Source organism: Diorhabda sublineata, chromosome 5, assembly GCF_026230105.1.
Source record: "Diorhabda sublineata isolate icDioSubl1.1 chromosome 5, icDioSubl1.1, whole genome shotgun sequence".
Taxonomy (NCBI): domain Eukaryota; kingdom Metazoa; phylum Arthropoda; class Insecta; order Coleoptera; family Chrysomelidae; genus Diorhabda; species Diorhabda sublineata.
Window position 1 is genome coordinate 996,560 of NC_079478.1, and position 15,279 is coordinate 1,011,838.

The 15,279-nt window shown below is 27.8% G+C and overlaps 1 protein-coding gene across 1 annotated transcript in view; it reads left to right on the top strand.

Annotated features, from left to right (window-relative positions):
- Positions 1-341: 341 nt before the first annotated feature.
- Positions 342-15,279, top strand: part of LOC130444250 (MAP kinase-interacting serine/threonine-protein kinase 1-like) — an 85,647-nt gene continuing 70,709 nt past the window's right edge. Inside the window, exon 1 of the mRNA XM_056779313.1 lies at positions 342-383. Within this exon, the coding sequence (XP_056635291.1) occupies positions 354-383 (30 nt within the window). The 5' untranslated portion in view covers positions 342-353. The remainder of the gene's footprint in view (positions 384-15,279) is intronic.

The window sequence follows — 15,279 nt, forward strand, 5'->3', positions numbered from 1 at the left end:
AATATTTTACTTGATTTGTGTAGTTGAGAAATTTGCGATATTTAATATCTCAACTATTTACGTAATCAAAAATAATTTGGTAGTTATAACCTTGAAAATTCTTCACAAAAAAGTATATAGTGTAGCGCTGTTTTTAAAATGTTTTCACTTTCTTATTAAGTTATACAACCAATTTTAACCTCTCCAGTAATGCTGGTTGCCTATATAAAATGATTATAATAAATTATTTTCAAATTACAAATGAGTATTATTTCATCTCAAAAATTGATAATTTATTTTGCTTTTTTAATATATCTTATACAATAAATTGATGATTATAAAACGCACGAGTTTGCGCAGTAAGTAGTGGCAAGATGGCTGGGGTGACACTGTTGTCTGAGTCGGTAAGTTTTAAATACTTATCTACCCGAAATATTGATATTTATATAACACTTAATCATCCTATTATATTAGATAACTTGATATTTTGTTGATGATAATAATATCATCTTCCGCCGATATGTACTTTAATGTTAAAACTTATTTCGATTTTCAAATTTCTCGTTGCTCAAATACTATTGAAAGTAAAAGTGAGAATCATCTGACTTTTGCACGGCATGTTTTTTGTTTATGTTATTGAATTTGTGGATTTGTTTACAAAGGAAAATTATTGAAATTTCGTCTCGCGTTTTAACATAATTCCTTTTTTAGCAACGTTTTGTTTTTTTGACCTTGGAAAGTAATAAATATTTTGCTAATTAAAAATGGGGTTAGGAAAACTACTACATATACACTAGTTAAACAAAATGACAGTCACTAAAGTTATATTTTTTTATTTGTTAATATTCTGATAATGTCAATTGTTAAAGTACGTATACAAGGTGTGTTAGAAATTAAAATGGTTTTATTTAATATAATCCCACATTTCTTGTTAATTTTGACTACAACCAATTAGTGAAATGCAAAAACTGCCCGTTACCTAACAGTTCTATTTGTAACTATTTTTATTTATTGGTAATACATAAAATAAAATAAACAATTAATTTTGGTCAGGGTTACTGTTTGATGACGATGTTTACTCGTACTGACTAATGTCACGTAGACTTGTATAATTAGCGTTGAAGCTATTTTAAGTAAACAAAATTATATTTTTCATAATTTTGAAGGAAATAGCGATTACATTGTTTGTAAAACGTGATTAAACGAAAACGAAACCGATTTTAGTGGTGTGGTGGATAAAGCGATTCGAAAAATGTAAGTCACACTGTATTGTAGTGTAAAGTGGTTCTATTTAATTAATTAACTGTTGATCTACACGTTCGTAGGCACACATATTTAAAATTACCTTTTGACATGTTCAAACTCTCGATCGACTTTTTTCTCTACGAGGTTTTCCTGGAATTCTTCTTCAACTTTGAACATATTTTTTTTAGAAATTATGCATTTTAAATCGTTCAAACTCCCAGATAACATTGTTAGTACGTAAATAAAGTAAATCGACAGTAAATTATTTATTTATTGAAATTAGAGTACTATTACTAAGGGTGAAATTTCATTTTTTTTTTCTACCAAAAGAAATATAAATTGATTTTATTTCGGTGATAACTTTCTTAGTTTTTTTGCTAGAGAGTTCTACTAACCCTCATTTTGAAGCTTTTTAAAAGTACTTTGAAAAAGTTTCCGTGCAATTTTTTTGAAAAATTGACAGTTTTTCTGTTATTCGTCGTTGAATTTTAAAAAATTTTCGTTCGAATGTATTCAACTTTAAATAAATCGTAATTCGGTTTGTATTGGGCCTATTACCAATTAAAAACCACCAATTTTTTCCTTTTTTTATAAGCTTCATTTTTGCTTCATACACTTTTTTTGATAAAATCAAAAGTTTATGAGTTATTCAAGAAAAATCGATCAAAAACGTGGTTTTTACGTAAATTTATGGAATTAAACACTTTCTTTTAATATTTTCTAATTAGATATTTAGATATATACAGAAAATTATGAATTTTTGATGAATCGTTTTAATAGCTGATTAGTTTAATCCCGAAAATACTTTTTTACGTTGTTTTCCTGGAATACTTAGCACATTTAAATTGCCAACTAACGAAATTACCTGTAAAATATTTTTTTTAATTAATCTTATTATTTCGGTGTATAAGAATTAGTTCTAAGTGAGTTGTAAGTATGCCAAGAAAATGTAATTTTCATTTTCAATAGGGTATTAACCTTATGTATGAATTGAGTTCACGTATTTTTTAATTTGAGTCTGCGGTTAAAAATTGATAACTTTGAAAATATACGTGTAATACGACATTCTTATTATTAGCCATTTCCTCAGAAAAATAAAGTTTATTATCAGGTTTATGTAGCACAGAAATTTATTTATTTATCATACATGGAAATATCGAAAGTAACAAAGCAAATAAATAATTTTAATTTCCATAATAATCGACAAATGATTAAGTATAAAGCCCTTGAAATCAGTCAAAAATTCTTCGAAATTTATCAATAGACTTAAGAATTTTTTGATTTATTTCGCATTAACATTGTTTTATCTGTTTTAACTTCGTGTGTATTTTTTTCTCTATTGATTTTCACGTTTTATCCAAAAGTTTTTCCAAAATTTTGTAAAAAGGAAATTAATTTTTCGACTTTGAACATAATTTTTTCGAAATTATGTATTCTAAACCGTTCAAACTCCCAGAAATCATTGTTACGTAAATAATTTGGGTACTATTGCTAAGGGTGAAATTGATTTTTTTTCTTTCGGTGATAACTCTCTTAGTTTTCATGCTAGAGAGTTGTACTAACCTCCATTTTGTAGCTTTTCAAAAGTACTTTGAAAAAGTTTTTGTGCAATTTTTTCGAAAAATTGACTGTTTTTTCTTAATTTTAAAAAATTTTCGTTCGAATGTATTCCACTTTCAATAAATCGTAACTCGGTTTGTATTGGGTCTATAACCAATTAAAAACCACCAATCTTTTCCTTTTTTTATAAGCTTCATTTTTGCTTGATACACTTTTTGTGATAAAATCAAAAGTTTTTGAGTTATTCATGAAAAATCGATCAAAAACGTGGTTTATTTCGAGAAAAATTTAAATTTTCAATCGCTCACAACTCAAAAACTGTTGATTTTTCATTTCCAAAGTACCTTGAAAAAGTTTTTGTGCAATTTTTTCGAAAAATTGACTGTTTTTTCGTAATTTTAAAAAATTTTCGTTCGAATGTATTCCACTTTCAATAAATCGTAACTCGGTTTGTATTGGGTCTATAACCAATTAAAAACCACCAATCTTTTCCTTTTTTTATAAGCTTCATTTTTGCTTGATACACTTTTTGTGATAAAATCAAAAGTTTTTGAGTTATTCATGAAAAATCGATCAAAAACGTGGTTTATTTCGAGAAAAATTTAAATTTTCAATCGCTCACAACTCAAAAACTGTTGATTTTTCATTTCCAAAGTACCTTGAAAAAGTTTTTGTGCAATTTTTTCGAAAAATTGACTGTTTTTTCGTAATTTTAAAAAATTTTCGTTCGAATGTATTCCACTTTCAATAAATCGTAACTCGGTTTGTATTGGGTCTATAACCAATTAAAAACCACCAATCTTTTCCTTTTTTTATAAGCTTCATTTTTGCTTGATACACTTTTTGTGATAAAATCAAAAGTTTTTGAGTTATTCATGAAAAATCGATCAAAAACGTGGTTTATTTCGAGAAAAATTTAAATTTTCAATCGCTCACAACTCAAAAACTGTTGATTTTTCATTTCCAAAGTACCTTGAAAAAGTTTTTGTGCAATTTTTTCGAAAAATTGACTGTTTTTTCGTAATTTTAAAAAATTTTCGTTCGAATGTATTCCACTTTCAATAAATCGTAACTCGGTTTGTATTGGGTCTATAACCAATTAAAAACCACCAATCTTTTCCTTTTTTTATAAGCTTCATTTTTGCTTCATACACTTTTTTTGATAAAATCAAAAGTTTTTGAGTTATTCATGAAAAATCGATCAAAAACTTGGTTTATTTCGAGAAAAATTTAAATTTTCAATCGCTCACAACTCAAAAACTGTTGATTTTTCATTTCCAAAGTACCTTGAAAAAGTTTTTGTGCAATTTTTTCGAAAAATTGACTGTTTTTTCGTAATTTTAAAAAATTTTCGTTCGAATGTATTCCACTTTCAATAAATCGTAACTCGGTTTGTATTGGGTCTATAACCAATTAAAAACCACCAATCTTTTCCTTTTTTTATAAGCTTCATTTTTGCTTCATACACTTTTTTTGATAAAATCAAAAGTTTTTGAGTTATTCATCAAAAATCGATCAAAAACGTGGTTTATTTCGAGAAAAATTTAAATTTTCAATCGCTCACAACTCAAAAACTGTTGATTTTTCATTTCAAAAGTACCTTGAAAAAGTTTTCGTGCAATTTTTTCGAAAAATTGACTGTTTTTTCGTAATTTTAAAAAATTTTCGTTCGAATGTATTCCACTTTCAATAAATCGTAACTCGGTTTGTATTGGGTCTATAACCAATTAAAAACCACCAATCTTTTCCTTTTTTTATAAGCTTCATTTTTGCTTGATACACTTTTTGTGATAAAATCAAAAGTTTTTGAGTTATTCATGAAAAATCGATCAAAAACGTGGTTTATTTCGAGAAAAATTTAAATTTTCAATCGCTCACAACTCAAAAACTGTTGATTTTTCATTTCCAAAGTACCTTGAAAAAGTTTTTGTGCAATTTTTTCGAAAAATTGACTGTTTTTTCGTAATTTTAAAAAATTTTCGTTCGAATGTATTCCACTTTCAATAAATCGTAACTCGGTTTGTATTGGGTCTATAACCAATTAAAAACCACCAATCTTTTCCTTTTTTTATAAGCTTCATTTTTGCTTGATACACTTTTTGTGATAAAATCAAAAGTTTTTGAGTTATTCATGAAAAATCGATCAAAAACGTGGTTTATTTCGAGAAAAATTTAAATTTTCAATCGCTCACAACTCAAAAACTGTTGATTTTTCATTTCCAAAGTACCTTGAAAAAGTTTTTGTGCAATTTTTTCGAAAAATTGACTGTTTTTTCGTAATTTTAAAAAATTTTCGTTCGAATGTATTCCACTTTCAATAAATCGTAACTCGGTTTGTATTGGGTCTATAACCAATTAAAAACCACCAATCTTTTCCTTTTTTTATAAGCTTCATTTTTGCTTGATACACTTTTTGTGATAAAATCAAAAGTTTTTGAGTTATTCATCAAAAATCGATCAAAAACGTGGTTTATTTCGAGAAAAATTTAAATTTTCATTCGCTCACAACTCAAAAACTGTTGATTTTTCATTTCAAAAGTACCTTGAAAAAGTTTTTGTGCAATTTTTTCGAAAAATTGACTGTTTTTTCGTAATTTTAAAAAATTTTCGTTCGAATGTATTCCACTTTCAATAAATCGTAACTCGGTTTGTATTGGGTCTATAACCAATTAAAAACCACCAATCTTTTCCTTTTTTTATAAGCTTCATTTTTGCTTGATACACTTTTTGTGATAAAATCAAAAGTTTTTGAGTTATTCATGAAAAATCGATCAAAAACGTGGTTTATTTCGAGAAAAATTTAAATTTTCATTCGCTCACAACTCAAAAACTGTTGATTTTTCATTTCAAAAGTACCTTGAAAAAGTTTTTGTGCAATTTTTTCGAAAAATTGACTGTTTTTTCGTAATTTTAAAAAATTTTCGTTCGAATGTATTCCACTTTCAATAAATCGTAACTCGGTTTGTATTGGGTCTATAACCAATTAAAAACCACCAATCTTTTCCTTTTTTTATAAGCTTCATTTTTGCTTCATACACTTTTTTTGATAAAATCAAAAGTTTTTGAGTTATTCATCAAAAATCGATCAAAAACTGTTGATTTTTCAAAAGGAAAAATCAGAACAATTTTTGCTTAAAATTTGATGCTCCATCGATTGTTTTCCACATAAAAATGTTCACCCCCTAATTGGGGTAGAAGGAAAAAATACACTTCACCTAGACCATAATTCGATTGATTGAATTTGAAGGAAAAAATAAAAACTTCTTTGCAATATTAATGAACTACTGAGTACTAGCGTGTTTTTGTTGTTACTACAAAGGTCAATTAATATAAAAACAAAAAAAAACTCTTGCACAAATAATGTTTATTCAACTCATTAACAAGAAATTAATGGATAAAAATATTATGCTGTACATGTAAAGGTTAATAGAATTTGTCCCTCTGATATCCACCTACTTACGTAATGGTGTTTACGTGCGAACTACTAGTTTACCATTAGAATCCCTTCCGGGTTTATGTGTTTACTACAAAATTCAAATTATTCTATTTACTATACGAATATGTTTATTCGAAAACATGAAATGTTTTCAATTTGAAATAATTAAGTTTATATATAGATTTCAAACTATTACAGCTGACTCAGTAGAGCACCTCGTATATTAATGCTAACGGTCAGCAGTGCACTTGGTTTCATATTTTAGTTGCGATGATACAGATAACAAAGTTATGAAACACTCTGTGTAGTTGGTTATATTAATGTAACTGTGAAGAATCATAAATCTACCGATTTAACTTCTACTTACTATTGTATAAGTTCCCTGATGGGAACCAACGTCGTAGTTAAGCGGTTCCATATGTCCATTAGACAATTAAAGTTCCATCAACTTGACAAACTACTTACCATTATTTTTTATGGATGTGACTATCAAAATAAAAACTCAATACTAACTTTTTGTTCTCTACTGATATTTACGTATTGTCCAAAAGTTTTTCCAACATTTTGTGAAAAAGAAAAAAAATTTAAAAATTTCGAAACCAATTTTTCAACTTTTAACATAATTTTTTTGGAAATTATGCAACTTTTTGTTCTCTACTGATATTTACGTATTATCCAAAAGTTTTTCCAACATTTTGTGAAAAAGAAAAAAAATTTAAAAATTTCGAAACCAATTTTTCAACTTTTAACATAATTTTTTTGGAAATTATGCAACTTTTTGTTCTCTACTGATATTTACCTATTATCCAAAAGTTTTTCCAACATTTTGTGAAAAAGAAAAAAAATTTCGAAACAAGTTTTTCGACTTTTAACATAATTTTTCTCGAAATTATGCAACTTTTTGTTCTCTACTGATATTTACGTATTGTCCAAAAGTTTTTCCAACATTTTGCGAAAAAGAAAAAAATTTTAAAAATTTCGAAACCAGTTTTTCGACTTTTAACATAATTTTTTTGGAAATTATGCAACTTTTTGTTCTCTACTGATATTTACCTATTATCCAAAAGTTTTTCCAACATTTTGTGAAAAAGAAAAAAAATTTCGAAACAAGTTTTTCGACTTTTAACATAATTTTTCTCGAAATTATGCAACTTTTTGTTCTCTACTGATATTTACGTATTGTCCAAAAGTTTTTCCAACATTTTGCGAAAAAGAAAAAAATTTTAAAAATTTCGAAACCAATTTTTCGACTTTTAACATAATTTTTTTCGAAATTATGCAACTTTTTGTTCTCTACTGATATTTACGTATTATCCAAAAGTTTTTCCAACATTTTGTGAAAAAGAAAAAAAATTTCGAAACAAGTTTTTCGACTTTTAACATAATTTTTCTCGAAATTATGCAACTTTTTGTTCTCTACTGATATTTACGTATTGTCCAAAAGTTTTTCCAACATTTTGCGAAAAAGAAAAAAATTTTAAAAATTTCGAAACCAGTTTTTCGACTTTTAACATAATTTTTTTGGAAATTATGCAACTTTTTGTTCTCTACTGATATTTACGTATTGTCCAAAAGTTTTTCCAACATTTTGTGAAAAAGAAAAAAAATTTAAAAATTTCGAAACCAATTTTTCAACTTTTAACATAATTTTTTTGGAAATTATGCAACTTTTTGTTCTCTACTGATATTTACCTATTATCCAAAAGTTTTTCCAACATTTTGTGAAAAAGAAAAAAAATTTCGAAACAAGTTTTTCGACTTTTAACATAATTTTTCTCGAAATTATGCAACTTTTTGTTCTCTACTGATATTTACGTATTGTCCAAAAGTTTTTCCAACATTTTGCGAAAAAGAAAAAAATTTTAAAAATTTCGAAACCAGTTTTTCGACTTTTAACATAATTTTTTTGGAAATTATGCAACTTTTTGTTCTCTACTGATATTTACGTATTGTCCAAAAGTTTTTCCAACATTTTGTGAAAAAGAAAAAAAATTTCGAAACAAGTTTTTCGACTTTTAACATAATTTTTCTCGAAATTATGCAACTTTTTGTTCTCTACTGATATTTACCTATTATCCAAAAGTTTTTCCAACATTTTGTGAAAAAGAAAAAAAATTTCGAAACAAGTTTTTCGACTTTTAACATAATTTTTCTCGAAATTATGCAACTTTTTGTTCTCTACTGATATTTACGTATTGTCCAAAAGTTTTTCCAACATTTTGTGAAAAAGAAAAAAAATTTCGAAACAAGTTTTTCGACTTTTAACATAATTTTTCTCGAAATTATGCAACTTTTTGTTCTCTACTGATATTTACGTATTGTCCAAAAGTTTTTCCAACATTTTGCGAAAAAGAAAAAAATTTTAAAAATTTCGAAACCAGTTTTTCGACTTTTAACATAATTTTTTTGGAAATTATGCAACTTTTTGTTCTCTACTGATATTTACGTATTGTCCAAAAGTTTTTCCAACATTTTGTGAAAAAGAAAAAAAATTTAAAAATTTCGAAACCAATTTTTCAACTTTTAACATAATTTTTTTGGAAATTATGCAACTTTTTGTTCTCTACTGATATTTACCTATTATCCAAAAGTTTTTCCAACATTTTGTGAAAAAGAAAAAAAATTTCGAAACAAGTTTTTCGACTTTTAACATAATTTTTCTCGAAATTATGCAACTTTTTGTTCTCTACTGATATTTACGTATTGTCCAAAAGTTTTTCCAACATTTTGCGAAAAAGAAAAAAATTTTAAAAATTTCGAAACCAGTTTTTCGACTTTTAACATAATTTTTTTGGAAATTATGCAACTTTTTGTTCTCTACTGATATTTACCTATTATCCAAAAGTTTTTCCAACATTTTGTGAAAAAGAAAAAAAATTTCGAAACAAGTTTTTCGACTTTTAACATAATTTTTCTCGAAATTATGCAACTTTTTGTTCTCTACTGATATTTACGTATTGTCCAAAAGTTTTTCCAACATTTTGCGAAAAAGAAAAAAATTTTAAAAATTTCGAAACCAATTTTTCGACTTTTAACATAATTTTTTTCGAAATTATGCAACTTTTTGTTCTCTACTGATATTTACGTATTATCCAAAAGTTTTTCCAACATTTTGTGAAAAAGAAAAAAAATTTCGAAACAAGTTTTTCGACTTTTAACATAATTTTTCTCGAAATTATGCAACTTTTTGTTCTCTACTGATATTTACGTATTGTCCAAAAGTTTTTCCAACATTTTGCGAAAAAGAAAAAAATTTTAAAAATTTCGAAACCAGTTTTTCGACTTTTAACATAATTTTTTTGGAAATTATGCAACTTTTTGTTCTCTACTGATATTTACGTATTGTCCAAAAGTTTTTCCAACATTTTGTGAAAAAGAAAAAAAATTTAAAAATTTCGAAACCAATTTTTCAACTTTTAACATAATTTTTTTGGAAATTATGCAACTTTTTGTTCTCTACTGATATTTACCTATTATCCAAAAGTTTTTCCAACATTTTGTGAAAAAGAAAAAAAATTTCGAAACAAGTTTTTCGACTTTTAACATAATTTTTCTCGAAATTATGCAACTTTTTGTTCTCTACTGATATTTACGTATTGTCCAAAAGTTTTTCCAACATTTTGCGAAAAAGAAAAAAATTTTAAAAATTTCGAAACCAGTTTTTCGACTTTTAACATAATTTTTTTGGAAATTATGCAACTTTTTGTTCTCTACTGATATTTACGTATTGTCCAAAAGTTTTTCCAACATTTTGTGAAAAAGAAAAAAAATTTCGAAACAAGTTTTTCGACTTTTAACATAATTTTTCTCGAAATTATGCAACTTTTTGTTCTCTACTGATATTTACCTATTATCCAAAAGTTTTTCCAACATTTTGTGAAAAAGAAAAAAAATTTCGAAACAAGTTTTTCGACTTTTAACATAATTTTTCTCGAAATTATGCAACTTTTTGTTCTCTACTGATATTTACGTATTGTCCAAAAGTTTTTCCAACATTTTGTGAAAAAGAAAAAAAATTTCGAAACAAGTTTTTCGACTTTTAACATAATTTTTCTCGAAATTATGCAACTTTTTGTTCTCTACTGATATTTACGTATTGTCCAAAAGTTTTTCCAACATTTTGCGAAAAAGAAAAAAATTTTAAAAATTTCGAAACCAGTTTTTCGACTTTTAACATAATTTTTTTGGAAATTATGCAACTTTTTGTTCTCTACTGATATTTACGTATTGTCCAAAAGTTTTTCCAACATTTTGTGAAAAAGAAAAAAAATTTAAAAATTTCGAAACCAATTTTTCAACTTTTAACATAATTTTTTTGGAAATTATGCAACTTTTTGTTCTCTACTGATATTTACCTATTATCCAAAAGTTTTTCCAACATTTTGTGAAAAAGAAAAAAAATTTCGAAACAAGTTTTTCGACTTTTAACATAATTTTTCTCGAAATTATGCAACTTTTTGTTCTCTACTGATATTTACGTATTGTCCAAAAGTTTTTCCAACATTTTGCGAAAAAGAAAAAAATTTTAAAAATTTCGAAACCAGTTTTTCGACTTTTAACATAATTTTTTTGGAAATTATGCAACTTTTTGTTCTCTACTGATATTTACGTATTGTCCAAAAGTTTTTCCAACATTTTGCGAAAAAGAAAAAAAATTTAAAAATTTCGAAACCAGTTTTTCGACTTTTAACATAATTTTTTTGGAAATTATGCATTCTAAATCGTTCAAACTCCCAGATAACATTGTTGGTACGCAAATAAATTATTTTTTTATTGAAATTTGGGTACTATTACTAAGGGTGAAATTTAATTTTTTTTTCTACAAAAAAAAATATAAATCGATTTTCTTTCGGTAATAACTCTCTTAGTTTTTATGCTAGAGAGTTCTAATAACCCTCATTTTGAAGCCTTTTAAAAGTACTTTGAAAAAGTTTACGTGCAATTTTTTCGAAAAATTGACTGTTTTTTCGTAATTTTAAAAAATTTCCATTCGAATGTATTCCACTTTCAATAAATCTTAACTCGGTTTGTATTGGGTCTATAACCAATTAAAAACCACCAATCTTTTCCTTTTTTTATAAGCTTCATTTTTGCTTCATACACTTTTTTTGATAAAATCAAAAGTTTTTGAGTTATTCATCAAAAATCGATTAAAAACGTGGTTTATTTCGAGAAAAGTTTAAATTTTCAATCGTGAATAACTCAAAAACTGTTGATTCTTCAAAAGAAATGCTTAGAACAATTTTTGCTTGAAATTTGATCCTCTATCGATTTCCGCGGTTGTTTTCCACCCCCAAGCGTTCCCATATGTCCCTTAGACAATTGAAGTTCCATCATTTTTTTATTGGTGTGACTCTAACGTCCATATATATAATTAATTATAGCTTTCGTATAATTTAGTATTTAAGTGAGCATGTACACGCATAGAGTGTTCTTAATAGTCCTGACATCCAATGAGTACAGTGGTCAGATTATTAAAACCACTTTACAAAGTCAAATTCATAAACTAATTTTCTGCAGGTTTTATGTTTTTTTTTTGGGTGAATTTAAGGTATTTATTCGGCATTTTCGGGTCATTTGTTTGTATGAATGTCTGGTGGTAGAATTTAAAAAGAGATATAAGTAATAATCACGGAAACGATGAGGGCATTTCTAAAAATATAGAACGCAACAAAGTATCAGAAATTCAACTGGCACTGTTTCAAGTAACTAACATCTAAAATTATCGTAGAGGTAGTAAATGGATTTTCCGTAAATCTAAGAAATGGATTTGCGTTCTTTGTCGTGTACTCCGATAATTCAGATCAAGTAGAAAAAAAAATAATTTAAAATATTTACTACACTTCAAACTTTTACTAATCATCACTCGATAAAACTTTTTATGTTATTTAGTCTTCTGCAACCTACCACCCTTCCACCCTCTGTAGAAATACTCAAAGGTAGATTTCGAGAATCAGAATCACTGATTTGAGCTTCTATCTACCCTGAACGTTTTTTTCTCGCCAAATGTCCTGTTGGATGCATATTTTTTGACGTTGTAATCCACGGTAGATACTTTTAACTAATTTGAACACAGCACGTTCTTCAATCTCACTAGGACTAAAGACTAAACTACAATCATAAATGTCCTAGTTGACGACTAAATATAAACATGCCCTCGTATAAAATACACAAATAACGATCACTTAATTTAGGTTTGTAAAATACCGTTTTTGATCTTAACTTTACAATACGAAGAATGAAATTTGCGCTAGTGAATTTTGAAATTTAATGAAAGGATTAAGGACAAACCACTTCTCAATTTTTGTAGTACGAATATTGCTTATTAAGGAAAGCAGTGGTTTATTAATATACAAAATTCCTTTCTCTCTTTACTTAAAATGCTACAAAGTAATAGTAAAACAGCTGTCATGTTTATATACGTGTCTTTTTAACGGTTAAACTGAAAATGGGTTTATTACCAATAGCGCCATCTATGCATCAACTTTCGAACGAAGTAGTTTGAATAGTAAAAAAAATGAAAAAAAGTATTATAACAATTTTCTTATTTAATATTTCAATTTAATTATTAAAAATATGTCAATTGATTAGCGTTTTCACTATTTTTTCTAAATAAAAATCTATTTGTTTATACAGTACGACTCAGAATGAAACTAATGAAAATCGTCATTTTCCAAACCATCGCTTCCACCTATTTTTTGGTGTAGGTCAAAAATTAAATTAGTGGTCGATAAAATATAACGTACGTGACTATATACAAGGTGTCTCAAAATTAAAATCCCCCTTTTCAAACTTGAATCACGAATGTTTTGTATGTTGAGGTTCAGAATTTTTACCTACTGTTCGGTGGAAAAAGTCTTTGTATGATTAGTAAAAAATGACAGTTTTGACAGCCATTATGATGACATGAACTCTTCTTCTACGTTATTCCTCTTCTTAACCTTTTTCTTAAGTTGTTGTTCTGTTACTGGCCGCCGCGCCATTTGCAGGAGTTTCGTTTTTACTCTTGGTTCTCCAATATTTATCATGAAAATATTAGACAAGTTAAGGCGTGTCCTATTCATCTTTTGTGAACCCCGAACAGTTTCTTTGGAAGATTATGGTACTATCAATGGTGTGGCCAGGTATCCAAATCAGAGTAACTTTGTTGTTTGCTCCCAGTGAGTTCAAAGATTGGGTTCAGCCTCGTACTAGCTCAATTTTATAAGAATTAAGTGCTTAAAGGGGGGTTCTGATCCCCAATAGCGAGCTTAGTTCCTGAGCTTCATATTCCTGCCCCTACTCGTCTATTTTTGTAGTATTCAATGTTTTCACAGTATATTTGGTATTCTTTTTGTGCCCACATCTTCTTCTAGCTTTGACCTTATTGGAAACTTAATCGTAGGTTGTTTTGGTGATAGGGTCAGTTATTGCTCAGTACTGGCAGTAGGAGCTTCGGCTCTTGGTCCTCCAAAGGTTTAATACAATGTAATTTGCTGTTTATGAACTATAAATTTGGTTGCTGATGAACCTCGAGCGATTTCAATGGTGAATAGTCATTTATTGGAAGGGATAGATTCATAGTATCTTCTATATCAACGGATGTGAATCCTCTAGATCAAAATACGTGATGTAGTAGCTCGATTCAGGATCGTACTACAGAAAGTTCGTTTCAAAGTTTAAATATTGTTTTTCCTTTATATTTATGACGATATTTTGTGATTTCCAATGAAAAATGTATCCTTTCGAAAATATCCTATGATCCTAAATCTCCATTTCCTGTTTCGTCGGCCAAAATTTGCGTTGATTACGACAGCGCGGCGTATTCGAAGATATTTTCGTCTCGTAATATCAATAATCAAAAATTCGGTCACATATCAATTTTTTGAATTTACGAGGGCGAATCTTTATGTTTATACGTCAATGGAATGAAATTATAATGATAGCTACGAATTATTGGAACCTTGAAAAACGACGAGAATAAAAATTTTTTTATAAAATTCTTATTACGAAAATAAAAAATGGGCAAGGCACGTGTAGATACCTCTGAACATCTCATTTAGATCGAAGTAGTAACGTGTGAAATAAATTTTTTTTTAAAATTATGTCGACTTTGATAAATGTCATGTAATATATTAAAAACGACCATTCAAATTTACAAATTTTCATTCAAATGTGGTCTCAATCCGGAAATTTGTATTTCATTTTTTCAGTTATTTCATATTAATAGGACTTTACTTGCTCAATTCTCCAAACTTGACCTTCAGTCTCTGAAGATGATAAATTGGCTGTCGAAACGCGCGTCAGTGTGTTCGGAGTGAACAAATATAACACATCCCCCCCAACTTTCTAAATTCTCATCTAATCTATCTAAATCCACCTTACAAAATAGTTTCCAGTTGAGAAAAATTTTTTTGGACTGTTTCGTCTCCTTTTAAAATGAAGCTACCAGCCAATGTTGGCTAGTCTCTCTCACAATCGAGGCCATTAGCTCCCGTTGACAGTTGACAGAGGAGAAAAAAATAAGGCGCCGATTATTCTAGTACTGTTGTATCATTACTCTAAACCCCCCCCCCCATAACCCCCCAATTTAGTAAGCGATTTTTTTTTTAATTTCAGACACTTCCAGGTATCTCACTCAAGGTTTATGTAGAACTTGTTTTAAACCTTTTTAAGCTCTACACTGTTTGGATCTTTGTAAAATAGATTGGATGATGAAATCCCATAAAACAAATCCCCCCAACTTTCTAAATTCTAATCTAATCTATCTAGTTCTACCTTACAAAGTAGAGTCCAGTTAGGAAAAATGTTTTTGGAATGTATCTAAAATCGGGACCCTACTAGCCAAAGCTGGCTAGTCTTTCTCATAATCGAGGCCATCGGCTCCCGTTGACAGTGAACGATGACGGATGACAGAAGAGAAATAAATAAGGCGCTAATTATTTTAGTACTGTTGAACCATAACTCTTAGCCCCCCGGAACCCCCAATAGGAGCAATTTAATAAGCGAATCTTTTATTTAATTTTAAACACTTGCAGGTATCTCACTCAGGATTTATGCAGCGCAAGATAAAATAAAGA